General features: G+C 43.6%; 1 protein-coding gene across 2 annotated transcripts in view; it reads right to left on the reverse strand.

The window, feature by feature from the left end:
• Nucleotides 1-14,786, reverse strand: part of pax2b (paired box 2b) — a 66,518-nt gene extending 51,732 nt beyond the window's left edge. For both annotated transcript variants that reach the window (XM_065022994.1, XM_065022995.1), the window contains exons 1-5: nucleotides 14,185-14,786; nucleotides 12,445-12,610; nucleotides 11,362-11,559; nucleotides 4,316-4,395; nucleotides 3,297-3,416 (exon numbers count right to left, since the gene is read on the reverse strand). In XM_065022994.1, the coding sequence (XP_064879066.1) occupies nucleotides 3,297-3,416; nucleotides 4,316-4,395; nucleotides 11,362-11,559; nucleotides 12,445-12,610; nucleotides 14,185-14,227 (607 nt within the window). In that variant the 5' untranslated portion in view covers nucleotides 14,228-14,786. The remainder of the gene's footprint in view (nucleotides 1-3,296; nucleotides 3,417-4,315; nucleotides 4,396-11,361; nucleotides 11,560-12,444; nucleotides 12,611-14,184) is intronic.
• Between the last annotated feature and the right edge of the window lie 263 nt (nucleotides 14,787-15,049).

A 15,049-nucleotide genomic window follows, 5' to 3' on the forward strand; every position in this document is an offset into this window, starting at 1 on the left:
CACCTGAAATCCCCACACACCCAACCACCCTACACTCCCCCACCCAACCACCTTACACTCCCACACCCAACCACCCTACACTCCCCCACCCAACCACCCTACACTCCCCCACCCAACCACCCTACACTCCCACACCCAACCACCCTACACTCTCCTACCCAACCACCCTACACTCCCCACCCAACCACCCTACACTCCCCCACCCAACCACCCTACACTCCCCCACCCAACCACCCTACACTCCCTACACTCCACCCAACCACCCTACACTCCCCTACCCAACCACCCTACACTCACCTACCCAACCACCCTACACTCCCCCACCCAACCACTCTACACTCCCCCACCCAACCACCCTACACTCCCCCCTACCCAACCACCCTACACTCCCCTACCCAACCGCCCTACACTCCCCCACCCAACCGCCCTACACTCCCCCACCCAACCACCCCACACTCCCCCACCCAACCACCCTACACTCCCCACCCAACCACCCTACACTCCCCCACCCAACCACCCTACACTCCCCCACCCAACCACCCTACACTCCCCCACCCAACCACCCTACACTCCCCCACCCAACCACCCTACACTCCCCACCCAACCACCCTACACTCCCCTACCCAACCACCCTACAACACTCCCCACCTGAAATCCCCACACACCCAACCACCCTACACTCCCCCACCCAACCACCCTACACTCCCCCACCCAACCACCCTACACTCCCCCACCCAACCACCCTACACCCCCTGCTTCCCTCTGCTCTCACTAGGGCTAGAGAGGGAGTATTCGTGCGTCCCAAATTGCACCTTCCCTATTCCCTATTTTCCCCATAGGGCTCGGGTCAAAAGTAGTGCATTATATAGGGAATAGAGCACCATTTGGAACGCAAGCGATATAAGAACCACAGAGCCCTGTTCCCTCTGCTCTGCTCTTTCATCAGCATGCCGCCCGGCCCGGGGAACTTAAATCAAGGAAATGGCAGGACATCAAGGAGATCATTTGAGACTGAATAGCCGTAGAAACATGGGGCTGTCATCTATTAGAGGAGAGGACCCTCCAAAACACGCCGCCGAGCAGCTCTCCTCTCTCTACGAGCCCCTCTATCTGTCCTTATAAGTCCTTCCTCCCCATGTCCTCTAATGCCTCTCTCTCTCTCTCTCTCTCTCTCTCTCTCTCTCTCTCTCTCTCTCTCTCTCTCTCTCTCACACATCTATCTCTCTCTCTCTCCTTACAGGTCCTTCCTCATCCTGTCCTCTAATGCCTACTCTGCCCTTCAGTATCAATCTGCATGGAAATGTGTGCCTTCTATCATCCGATGGCTAGATATTACACCCCGGCTAATAGGAAAGACTTCTTGTAGAATAGTCTGAAAATGAACTCTTGTAAAATGTCATCCGTTTGCATTCTGCCTTACGATCTCTCTCTCCACTAGCAGCATCTCTTTACAGCGGAAGAGAGTTGATTATGTCATTTGCCTTGTCCACGTCATGCTGGTTTTTATATCTCTGCCAGGAAATCTACCTTCGACACGTCATTAGTCATACCCTCTCCCTCCCATCCTTCCATCCCTCCACGCAGGACACACATAAAACATCCTATTCCACGAATACCCCCACAAACCCTGCATTAGTCATACCCTCTCCCTCCCATCCTCCCATCCTTCCATCCCTCCACGCAGGACACACATAAAACATCCTATTCCACGAATACCCCCACAAACCCTGCTCGCTGCTCGCGCTTCTCCTCTCCACTTCCACCCGACAAATGTCATACAGGACAAAAGACAACGGTATGAAATCCTACTGGATATCGTCGTACGCTCATTAGCTACGTTCCTTACATACTACAGAAGCAAGGGACTCATTCCCCTCCCAGTTCCCCTCCCGACACCAGTCTCCTTCCATAGTGTACATGTCCTCTTAACACAGTCTGGTTGTGAATGAATGGTCCTGCTCCATTATTCTCACCAGATGCTTATGTAGTGACATTAGAAAGCATGTTGCTTACAGATCCAATAATCTATATGGCTCCGGGCTTCTTATATCCACTACCTACTCTTTGAGACAGTAAAAACAGAGAGGGAAAGAGAGACGGGGAGGGATGGAGGGGGGAGACGGAGAGGGAGAGAGAGGGAGAGAGAGAGGGGGGAGAGGGGGAGACGGAGAGGGAGAGGGGGTAAATGAGCGAGAGAGAACAAGAGGGGAAAGAGAGAGGGGAAGAGAGAGAGGGAGCGAGAGGGATAGAGGGAGAGTGAACAAGAGTGGAAAGCGAGACGGGAGAGAGAGAGAGAGGGAGAGAGAGATTGAAGGGGGAGAGGAAGAGAGAGAACAAGTGGGGAAAGAGAGAGACAGAGAGAGAGAGAGAGAGAGAGAGAGAGACAGAGAGACAGAGAGAGAGAGACAGAGAGACAGAGAGAGAGAGAGAGAGAGAGAGAGAGAGAGAGGATGGGGGGAGAGAGAGAGAGAGAGGGGGAGAGATGAGGTGCTGCTGGTGTTAAACGTGTCTCATACACCGGAGGTGGTAGACGTTGGTTTCTTGAGTGACCTGGGTGGTTGGCTACATCATCTTGACATGTAATTATCTAAGCCCCTCTTAATCACTTCAACAAAGATTAATTGCACAAGACAACAGTGGAGGTCATGTCTTCAAATCAAACAGCTCTTCCACTTCTTCGTGACACACTAGAACACATTATCATGGTACATTTAGCCTTTATGGTTTTCCTGTGGTATCGCTTTGCTCTGGCAATACACATCACAATGTCTGATGCTGTACACTAGCTAGTTGTGTATGATGTTATGAAGACTGGGAGATATTCTATTCAGTATTTTCTATTTTGACTAGAAATGCTCCGATCCGTTCTGATCTGAAGTGAATCTGTATTAGAACACATCAACTCATCAAGGTGCTCTGAGTCAGACAACATCAAGGTGCTCTGAGTCAGACAACATCAAGGTGATCTGAGTCAGACAACATCAAGGTGCTCTGAGTCAGACAACATCAAGGTGCTCTGAGTCAGACAACATCAAGGTGCTCTGAGTCAGACAACATCAAGGTGCTCTGAGTCAGACAACATCAAGGTGCTCTGAGTCAGACAACATCAAGGTGATCTGAGTCAGACAACATCAAGGTGCTCTGAGTCAGACAACATCAAGGTGCTCTGAGTCAGACAACATCAAGGTGCTCTGAGTCAGACAACATCAAGGTGCTCATAGCCAGACAACAACAACAACAACACAACATTTTGGGACAAATACTATTCTGAGGAATAAGAAAGCCTTGTCTCTTACCTTCATCTCGTTTCCTCTTCTCACCATTCGACCGGGGAATACCCAGGATGCCGTTGATGGAGTAGGACCCCACAGGGTCGTTGGAAGGGCTTGTTACAGGTGGAGAGGCCTGGCTCGGTACTGAGGGAAAAGAGACATTTTCTCATTATTATTTCACCTTTATTTTGTGGTCCTGTGTAGCTCAGTTGGTAGAGGATGGCACTTGCAGGATCGTGGGTTCGATTCCCAGGACCACCCATAACTAAATGTATACACACAGTAGCCGACTGTAAGTTGGTTTGGATGAAGCATCTACTAAATAGTATTTCATGTTATTATTTAACCAGGTTGTTCAAATTGAGTAGAAAATATATTTTTTCAATGGAGACAAGGGTGATTAACATGGGTTGGGGTTATGATACATCTTACCCATGGTGTGGCCTGGTGTAAGGGTTAGGGTTAGGATACATCTTACCCATGGTGTGGCCTGGTGTAAGGGTTAGGGTTAGGATACATCTTACCCATGGTGTGGCCTTGTGTAAGGGTTAGGGTTAGGATACATCTTACCCATGGTGTGGTCTGGTGTAAGGGTTAGGGTTAGGATACATCTTACCCATGGTGTGGCCTGGTGTAAGGGTTAGGGTTAGGATACATCTTACCCATGGTGTGGCCTGGTGTAAGGGTTAGGGTTAGGATACATCTTACCCATGGTGTGGCCTGGTGTAAGGGTTAGGATACATCTTACCCATGGTGTGGCCTGGTGTAAGGGTTAGGGTACATCTTACCCATGGTGTGGCCTGGTGTAAGGGTTATGATACATCTTACCCATGGTGTGGCCTGGTGTAAGGGTTAGGTTATGATACATCTTACCCATGGTGTTCTGGTGTAAGGGTTAGGGTTAGGATACATCTTACCCATGGTGTGGCCTGGTGTAAGGGTTAGGGTTAGGATACATCTTACCCATGGTGTGGCCTGGTGTAAGGGTTATGATACATCTTACCCGTGGTGTGGCCTGGTTTAAGGGTTAGGATACATCTTACCCATGGTGTGGCCTGGGGCAGACAGGGATGTTCCATCTGGAGACGGGTGGAAAGGCTGCTGGACTTTTGTTCGTATTATCCTGTGATCACAGGAAAGAAAAGATGGTGTCAGTGCTGCTTCCTGCTCTTGGATCAGTTGACTGATGAGATGGCGTCAGTGCTGCCTCCTGCTCTTGGATCAGTTGACTGATGAGATGGAGTCAGTGCTGCTTCCTGCTCTTGGATCAGTTGACTGATGAGATGGAGTCAGTGCTGCCTCCTGCTCTTGGTTCAGTTGACTGATGAGATGGAGTCAGTGCTGCTTCCTGCTCTTGGATCAGTTGACTGATGAGATGGCGTCAGTGCTGCCTCCTGCTCTTGGATCAGTTGACTGACAAGATGGTGTCAGTGCTGCCTCCTGCTCTTGGATCAGTTGACTGATGAGATGGATTCAGTGCTTCCTCCTGCTCTTGGATCAGTTGACTGACGATATCGAGTCAGTGCTGCCTCCTGCACTTGGATCAGTTGACTGACAAGATGGAGTCAGTGCTGCCTCCTGCACTTGGATCAGTTGACTGACAAGATGGCGTCAGTGCTGCCTCCTGCTCTTGGATCAGTTGACTGATGAGATGGAGTCAGTGCTGCCTCCTGCACTTGGATCAGTTGACTGACGATATGGAGTCAGTGCTGCCTCCTGCTCTTGGATCAGTTGACTGACGATATGGAGTCAGTGCTGCCTCCTGCACTTGGATCAGTTGACTGACAAGATGGCGTCAGTGCTGCCTCCTGCTCTTGGATCAGTTGACTGACAAGATGGCGTCAGTGCTGCCTCCTGCTATTGGATCAGTTGACTGACAAGATGGCGTCAGTGCTGCCTCCTGCTATTGGATCAGTTGACTGACAAGATGGCGTCAGTGCTGCCTCCTGCTCTTGGATCAGTTGACTGCCAAGATGGCGTCAGTGCTGCCTCCTGCTCTTGGATCAGTTGACTGACAAGATGGCGTCAGTGCTGCCTCCTGCTCTTGGATCAGTTGACTGACAAGATGGCGTCAGTGCTGCCTCCTGCTCTTGGATCAGTTGACTGACAAGATGGAGTCAGTGCTGCCTCCTGCACTTGGATCAGTTGACTGACAAGATGGCGTCAGTGCTGCCTCCTGCACTTGGATCAGATGACTGACAAGATGGCGTCAGTGCTGCCTCCTGCACTTGGATCAGTTGACTGACAAGATGGCGTCAGTGCTGCCTCCTGCACTTGGATCAGTTGACTGATGAGATGGAGTCAGTGCTGCCTCCTGCTCTTGGATCAGTTGACTGACAAGATGGCGTCAGTGCTGCCTCCGGCACTTGGATCAGTTGACTGACTTTCCACACAATACAGCATGAGGCTATCATTTTGAACATCACCGTGAACGAAGGGCCAGAATGGTCAGTGGTTTAACTTGTTGTTTTTGCAACCTAAACTTCTTCTAATCACAGATTGGATGTTGAAGAACAGATGTTGGACTATATTCTCTATATAATGAACTATTTATTACCAGGACCCATAGTGTAATGTGTCTGAGTGAGATGTCAGTAGTATCTCACCATAATAATGTGTCCAATCCAAAGTCCAGGTGTAGAAACAGCAGTGCCTACATGTTAGAAAGCCTACTGTACCTTTAAAAGGTGAGATCTGGAGAAGAAAAGTCTTCATTGCACTTTTGCTCTGAGAGGTGATCTTGCAAACAAAGCATGAAATCACATCAATTCACCTCAATGATTGGCTTCACTGGTTCTACCTGGCCTGAGCTAATCAGCTCTCCTTCTCTCTCCTTCTCTCTCCTTTCCCCTCCTTCTTTCCCTCTCTCCCTGCCACATGGTAAAGGTTTCCAGGGCTCTCTCTCTCTCTGACTGCTGCCCCTTGGCTTGTCCAGGGCTGTGTCCCGAATGGCAACCCTATTCCCTATATGGTGCACTACTTTTGACCCGAGCTCTATGGCACCCATAGCCCTATATCCCTACGGGCCATGGTCAAGGGTAGTGCGCTATATAGGGACTAGGTTGCCATTTGTGACTGACCACAGCTCTGAGGTCTCTGTGACTTCAGCAGCAGCCCCCCAGTGCCAACCCCGGTGTGGACGAGGGTCTATTGATCGAGGGCTTTGGGGGGAGAAAAAAGTTGGGGATTAGTCACAGGCCCAAACAGATGCAAATAGAAAGCTATAAATTATATGTGACAGGAAAGCAATATTTCCTTATTGCCTTGCACAAGCTTACGCCAGCATTAGATTCCTTTAACCTGACTGGCACCGTGGGGAAGAGGGGAGCTGTCATTGTAATGTGTAAACTTTAAAACTATTTATCATGTATGACATGGTGTGTAGCTATTTTAGAACACGGACGGAGAGCTAAAGGTGGATGGAGAACGTGGAGGATACATAATAACATGTGTCCCAGTTCACGTTTGCTTGGTTTCCTAATCCTAACACAGATCTGTTGTTGAGAATTTGACCTTTCTTTGTATTTTATTAACATAATAGTATTGTTATTTAAGACCTCTATTTTATTAGATGGTGTTGCAAATTGAACCGCTTGGTCTGATACTGAACAATTGAACAATTTACACCACCTACAATTATTTTAGACGTTAACTAAAAGTCTTGGCCTTTGGGGGTGGAGGGGGACATCATTTCACTATTTGATTGAGAATTTTAGGACCGGTGTAAGTATCATATTTTTAAATATTTTTTTTTGATTTGATAAAATATTGGATTTGGCCTTTACTACTACAGGCTATAGAAACACATTGAACAACACATTGATAAATGGCAAAGGAATAAGGTTTTGAAGTGTCTGTCCCAAATCTAGAAGATATCAGAAAGCTCAGGAAATAGTGGACACATATTTAACCTCTGTTTATTCTGTTGGCACAAAACTATCTCCATAACTCCATTCATTGTTTAAACCAGTACCAAGTTACCTTCCGACGGAGAACATCATTGTGATTAAATGGAGAACACCATTGTGTTAAAACGGAGAACACCAGTGTGATAGAATGGAGAACACCATTGTGTTAAAATGGAGAACACCATTGTGATAAAATGGAGAACACCATTGTGATAAAATGGAGAACACCATTGTGATAAAATGGAGAACACCATTGTGATAAAATGGAGAACACCATTGTGATTAAATGGAGAACACCATTGTGATAAAATGGAGAACACCATTGTGATAAAAATGGAGAACACCATTGTGATAAAATGGAGAACACCATTGTGATTAAAATGGAGAACACCATTGTGATAAAATGGAGAACACCATTGTGATTAAATGGAGAACACCATTGTGATAAAATGGAGAACACCATTGTGATAAAATGGAGAACACCATTGTGATAAAATGGAGAACACCAGTGTGATAAAACGGAGAACACCATTGTGATAAAACGGAGAACATCATTGTGATAAAATGGAGAACACCAGTGTGATAAAACGGAGAACACCATTGTGATAAAACGGAGAACATCATTGTGATAAAATGGAGAACACCATTGTGATAAAACGGAGAACACCATTGTGTTAAAACGGAGAACACCATTGTGATAAAACGGAGAACACCATTGTGTTAAAATGGAGAACACCATTGTGATAAAATGGAGAACACCATTGTGTTAAAATGGAGAACACCATTGTGTTAAAACGGAGAACACCATTGTGATAAAATGGAGAACACCATTGTGTTAAAATGGAGAACACCATTGTGTTCGTGAGAATCTCGTCTTTCCATAAAGTGTTCCATGTTCGTTCGGACGCTACGGACATCATTTGTGAGAAGACCGATTTTTTGGGGATGTCTCGTGGTCTGACAAACACCGCTGTAGCTCGGCCACCAACAACCGCAGATGCGGAATGCCGACACAGGTGGATGTGGTGGATTGAGACTCAACCCATGCAAAACAAATAAAGATATCTCCAGCTTAAACTGATGGATTTGGATGGGTATTTGTTTTTATTATGTTACTTAGACTGATGCACCGGTAGACCCTTCAGGATTTTAATTGAAACACCTCAAAATCTAATATTTATGTTGTTGACTGTAGACACAAAGGACCAAGATATTCAGCTGTATATTGTTAAGATGGCTGTGGTATTGATATTGTTTTGAGGTTCAAGGAGTAAAGTACCCACTACTGTCAGACCTCTCCTTAGGGCAAAGCTACAATACAATGACTAGCCTTCCCAGAGATCACATATCAATATTTTATTTACATTTTTTTTCACTTCACTCCATAACAGTAATTTGACCCCCTGACTTCTGTGTGCGATATAAATCCAGAAGACTTTATTTGGAAATACATGTTCTTGATATCGAATAAGCAATTTGAAGGAATGAATTAATGACTTAGCTGTTGCTGAAAATCCCCTGAAGAAATATTAAAATTGCTTTACTTTTGAATCAATATTATTGAACGCCATTGAGGACCTTTTTTTACGTCTAGTAGCGGCTAGCGGCGATACTTGTTGTGGGGTCATTTCTTCCTTGTGGCGCGGTGGCCCAGACCCAGTCCGGCCAGACACCAACTACAACAGGATCTCTATAACAGTTAATAATGCATACAGGAGAACAGTGTTTAAACCTAGATCCTCTTATGTCAACAGTCCCGGGGTCACTTTTGTTTGGCCATAAAAAACCCTTTTAGAGTAACGGTCAGTAGTCCCAGTCCTTCCCTTTGTCTACAGCTTTGTTAGTGTAGCCAATTCTCCACGTGATTCACCTTGTTTAAAGATAAGTGCTATACTGGCCAATATGAAGCTACTGCCTGGTCTGTTGTGTACTGGATGGAACATCAACCGGTGTTTTGAAGACTGTTTTAGAAAAACACTTATTGGGAATGTGCTGTGTGTTTGTAACTGCTATTGAGTCATAATCCTAGACATATAGTCTACTGATGCATGGTTAGCATTGAACCTTCCACTGTAGAACTGCCCTTTTCTGGTCTCAAGGAAGCAGGTTTAGACAGATATTTCATACAATTACTATCCAACAATTCAGTCAAAATATTGCATTGGACTGACTTGGGTTAAAACCGCGTGTGTGTGTGTGTGTGTGTGTGTGTGTGTGTGTGTGTGTGTGTAGAATAAAGTGTCAAATAATTTAAATGTAACATTGAACCACTAAAAGGTTCTTCACTTCACAAAGAGAAATATTCAGCATTATGAAATTAAAATAAATTCAAAGTAGGTTTCGTCTTTGGTTAATAGAATTACATTTAGTTAAATTCACATTTTAATACCCCCCCCCACCCCACCCCCCATTATAAACAAAGACACATAGGGGATTATTTCAGTTAAAAAATTGAATTGAGATTGAATTTGATTCTAATTGAAAACTTTATAGGTGGATCTTTTAATGATATGAATGTACATTTTGAATCTATCACATACATGTGTCTGAGACTGCTTAAATGGGCCTTTTTAAGCAATCACGAGGCATGAAATGAATTTTTCTTCAGCTCTTTCTCTATTTAAAAAGATGTCTTGTGTGGGGCTGTCTGTCCATGCTCTTTCTGCAGTCAGCTCATTAAAGTGTGATGCTGCTGCTGCCTCTATGGAACACTGACTCTTAACGAAAGTTCATCAGCAAGAGGATCTCTGGCGGGTAGGGGGTCTATTTCTCTACCTCTTTCTCCCCCTCCCCTCTCTCACAATGCTATCTCTCTCTCTCTCCCTCTCTCTCTGCTATCTCTCTTACACCCCTTGGTCTGTTTCACCAATGCACTCAAAGTGCTCTTTGTGATCATGATGTTTCCTTGTTACTTTACAGAAGTGAAGGCTATGTGTGGTGGTATTATAATGCAGTTCTCCACATCAACCATAAATACACCATCTGACCTCAATCTTGCACGTGCGATCTTAACCAGCGGGCAGGCAGGATCCTCTCCAAATTAGATTTGTATGAGGAAGTTTTCAGAATATCTATTTACATAAAATGTCATTTGATAATGAATTCATAACACGTGTTTTTAGTGAAAATACACTTCCCACTCTTTGTTTCACTGGTTGGACAAATACACGAATATAGACCGAATGCTTTGGCAGATAACAATCCCATTATTCTACAAACTATAACAGCGATATGTGAAATAAGACAAAATGCAACTGCATTTACCAAAACAAATCAGAGACAAATAGACGATGTATATACATACAGGTGCGCCTGAACAAGGCAGTTAACCCACTGTTCCTAGACCAGTTAACCCACTGTTCCTAGGCCGTCATTGAAAATAAGAATTTTGTTATTTAACTGACTTGCCTAGTTAAATAAAGGGGAAAAAATCTAAATAAAATAGAAACAGGTACTCCTCTTTAAATAGACCACACGACTCCACAAAGCTTCAAACCAACCCAGCTATAGGTCTAAACTGTAAAGAAAATGTACAACACAACACATTAGATGTGCTGCTATTGAAAGCTCGGCTTTCGGTGCCACGCGGGATCTGGTCACCGGCTTGCCCTATTGATCGGTTTTCATCCAGACAGATTCACTTCGTCCTAAGATATACTGCTGATTGCTGAGGGAGTTTGGACTGAAAGATTGAATTGCACCGTCGAGACCACCCTCGATGGGAGAAAAAGTTTGTCAAACTCTGGACTTATAGGTCCTATAGGCTCCTATTCTGCAGTGCAGTTCATAGATGGAAAACGTACATTGACAAAAAATACCTTGAGAGTTCATCACGACTTTGAAGATGCTTTAGAAATATTGTTAAATAGTCATAAAGATGTTCTATCCGTATAACAGCCAATGGAAGTCAATTATACAGTATATAATAAAGTCAATCTCCTGTAAAAAAAAAAAAAAAATGTAGGCCAGGCGTTGAGGCCTAAACATGGACAGACGAAAGCAATGCTGCGATTATTGTAATTTGTAAAAGTTCTTGATGAAATTTGCAAGGATATTTCCCAATTTTATGATTTTATATATTTTCCAGATGTTTTTGACGTTAACATAATACTATTTTACGTTTTCATTCAAAGGAATAGGCTTATTGGTTATGTCATTATTAATAAAGAAATAGTGTTTACCTGTTAATGGACGAGACGCTTGGAACCGTGTCGTTGTCACAGACGCCCTCAGCTAACAGTCTGTCTCTGATTTCCCACGCGAACATGGTCGGATTCTGGCGCTTGTAGTCCGCTATTTTATCCACAACCTTTGGAGTCGCCACTTTCGGTTTGGACCCACCAATAACTCCTGGCTTTATACTTCCGGTCTCGTAGTATCTGCAACAATAATCAACAACGTATCGATCATGAAACATCTAGGCTATCTGTTGGATGGACGACAATTCTTCGTTTTCTTGGCTAGAGTTGATTTAAATTATCATTAGATTTGTGGATGTATTCGAATGTTATGCACCTTATGCCCCCAAAATACTGTGTTGCGCCTACAGGGCATTCAACCCGCAAACATCTCCAAAATGTGCACATTGTCGTCTGAGGCAAACTTTATATATATATGTACTTTATAGCCTAGGCTATACTCTAACTCTGTGTGGTGGAGTGACTTAAAATCATTTTGTAGGATCCAAAAATAACAGCGAAGACTTATGATCAAAAAAATGGAGCTATTCCTTCCGGCTACAACCCAATACAATGTTGTCCAACTTTATCGTCTGTGCCAAAAAGACTAAGAAAATATTAAGAAAACATGCAATTAATTTCAAATGACATGCTACCAAGTGTTGCTATCTAACTAATTTATACAAACATTCCAAGTGCATAAAACAAATACCTTTTAAAATCCTTTTGATAGCTGAAAAATATTTTAAAAACATTCAAATGTCGTACGGACACGAACCCAATACAATTCAGTTGTAATCTGATATAGCCTAAATTACGGGGATACCAGTTTAGCTGTGTACAGACACAGTACCGCTCCTCGTGATGGCTAGGATTAAAGTCAGATATTGTTTCTTATATCCTCATTATGTGTGTATAATATACTGACGTGTTTCCACTCTTTGTTTTGTTATATTTGGGTCGAATCTGTTTAATTTGGGGTCTGCCAATATGTAGGGATAAGAGTTGCAGGACAGGTGCATTTTTTTTTTTTTTTTAAGAGTGCGTTTTTCTGTCTCATGATGGGTAGTTTCTCCACCGTCTTACCTGCCCAGTATTTTGCTGACACAGCCGTGGCTGACCCGTAGTTGTCTCGAAATGTCACAGGGTCTCACTCCTTGGTGCGCGAGTTCTACGATTCTTGTCCTCACCACGTCAGGTAGGGGTCTGCCGTTGACAAACACCCCGCCTAGCTGGTTCACACCGCCGTGCCCTATATGGGAGACAACAACAGCACAGAAAACCATAACATTAAATACAGGGGTGTGGGAGATTTTGTAGGTTATAATATCACCTCAGCTATAATGCATTGTATGGCATTACAACGTTTCAACGGAACATTTTAGACATATCATATCTAAGCATCCGGTCTTGAATATGATTTTAATGGTCCAATATCCAAGCCGGTACTTTAAGATGGATATGTGGTTGTGGGTTGGGGGCTATATTATTCTTTCCCAGGGAGGTCATCAATTCATGTATTAAAAAAAAAAATGTTTATCAACTCTGTTTGTAGGCTACTCTGAAGATGTGCGTGACAAGGTCACGTAGGCTATAACTTTGAGAAGTATCATATTATAGCCTACCATTAGCTACTATAACAGATTTGTACGTGAATGGTTGGTTGTCCAATATTGCTCCTCCATTGAATATCACGCTAGTTTCCTGCAGGCTATCTATCCTGTTCAATAGCAATACTGTCATTTTACAATCCCCCCCCAAAATTAGGTAATTAACCATTTATAAACACATGCTTAATTAGCATAAATGGTCTATATGATAGTTGGAATTTTCTTCATACTTTAATTAGACCGATTCTATTTTATAAAATGGTAACGCTGCAGTAATAATACGTATCATCTCTCGTCTACATCGTTTAATACAAGGCGGATATCTTTTCAACTCTGGCCCACGGCTCGGGTTGGCTATAGAGTTACACGCTCTTTCATTTTCTTTTCTCCGTAATTATAAATAATTAAGCGCTTTGATTACTCATATTACATATTATTTTGTAAATGAAGAAAAAAAAGGGGGGTGGGGGGGTAAATTATTCACAAGCATGAACAAAACAACATCTAACTCCATCCATTATTTCACCTGCACAACAACAATAGGCCTTTCAGTATCATGTCAAGTCAATTTGTAACAATATTATATTAAATTAAGATACTCTTTATTTTAATGTGTGTATTGTTTAAGTGTTATTTGGTAAATCAATAAATTGGTGCCTATTAGAATATTGGCCTAATAAATTGGCACGGACCTGTCAATGACACGTATTAACCTGGTGACAGGTTTACTAATTCCAATGTGACGTGTTTTGTTCTTCTATTTTTTGTTCTTCAAATTTGGTAACGCTACACAAATCGTGGGCCTTTTTATGAGTTTATTGTGCACAATTGAGAAAAATACAAACACAATAATATATTAGATGTAAGTGCGCCGGTCTGTCAATAAGCACATATTATAAACACAATATTTTCAGTTAAAAAATAGTTTTAAATGTGTCTTCCAAATATTAACATTCCCATCGAAGTTGATTGGATTTGCTTGTTGCCAAGGCCACTGTAATTCAGGCTACATTAAAACGCTGGAGTGTTTTGGTTTTTGTCGGTTGTGATATGCAACAACATACAGACGATGTTGCATTGTCAGTGGAATGAGTGCATCGCTGTCAACGATAATATTCGCTAGGCTATTGGCCTGTTTAGAATCATTATCTTGTTTTCACAGGCTCAGTTTTCGTTGCAAACACAACAATATCTGAAAAACTCATTATCTACTTACGGTGCATCGCTGAGAACGGGTCTACTTTGCAGTGAATATCCATCGGATAGCAAAGGAAAGACGGGTAATCAATGGAAGTCGCCGTTTCGCCTTTGTAATGCAGATAAAAATGGGAAGAAACGGAAAAACTTTATTCGATTCAAGATTTCGCTTTTCCCTCCACTCAGTCAATGAGAGGGTTTAACTTCTTCTAAAAGTTGCCGTCGTGGTAACAGTCCGTGCCGAGAATAGAGGCTACTGCTGGTCAGGTGCAGAACATGACCGACGCTTGGTTCATCAACGTGGAAATGTTTTTCAGTTTGAGTTGGATTTTCAAAACCTGGAATGATGAGATGATTTTTCTCAGAACATGATGACGAATAGGACAAACCTTTACGTCTAAAACCGTTCCTGACAGTCCTGTGGTAAATAGATAGATCCTAGTTCCGGCCTTGATTTGCTGGTTGGTTGCGGTGGGTAGTACGCTCAGATACGCATAGACATGACAGAAGAAACATGGACACTGTGGGGAGTCTGGTGCCCTGGTACCTTCCCCTTTTCCTTGACTCTAAAATGGGGTGGATGCGTTAGCCTGAATCTTTGGGTTGAGAATGAAGCCCCTCACCGTGTGTGCGTTTCTAAAAGCAAGCTGCCTGCCCCCCCCCTCCCATCCGCGGACCCCCTTGCTTATGGATGAGTTGTCAGACAAAGGCAATAGATTCCAACACTTTGTGATTCGCCAACGCAAAAGCCTGGAGCCCAAACGAGGAGGTCCCAGGGTCTGACACACCGAAAGGGGAGGGAAAATAAACAAGGAATTGACTCGGAGTTTTAAGATCAGAGTTTCCAGACATTAGATCGGGACGAGGGGTAAATGAAAGCCATT

The sequence above is a fragment of the Oncorhynchus nerka genome, linkage group LG10 (assembly GCF_034236695.1).
Source record: "Oncorhynchus nerka isolate Pitt River linkage group LG10, Oner_Uvic_2.0, whole genome shotgun sequence".
NCBI classification, from domain to species: Eukaryota; Metazoa; Chordata; class Actinopteri; order Salmoniformes; family Salmonidae; genus Oncorhynchus; species Oncorhynchus nerka.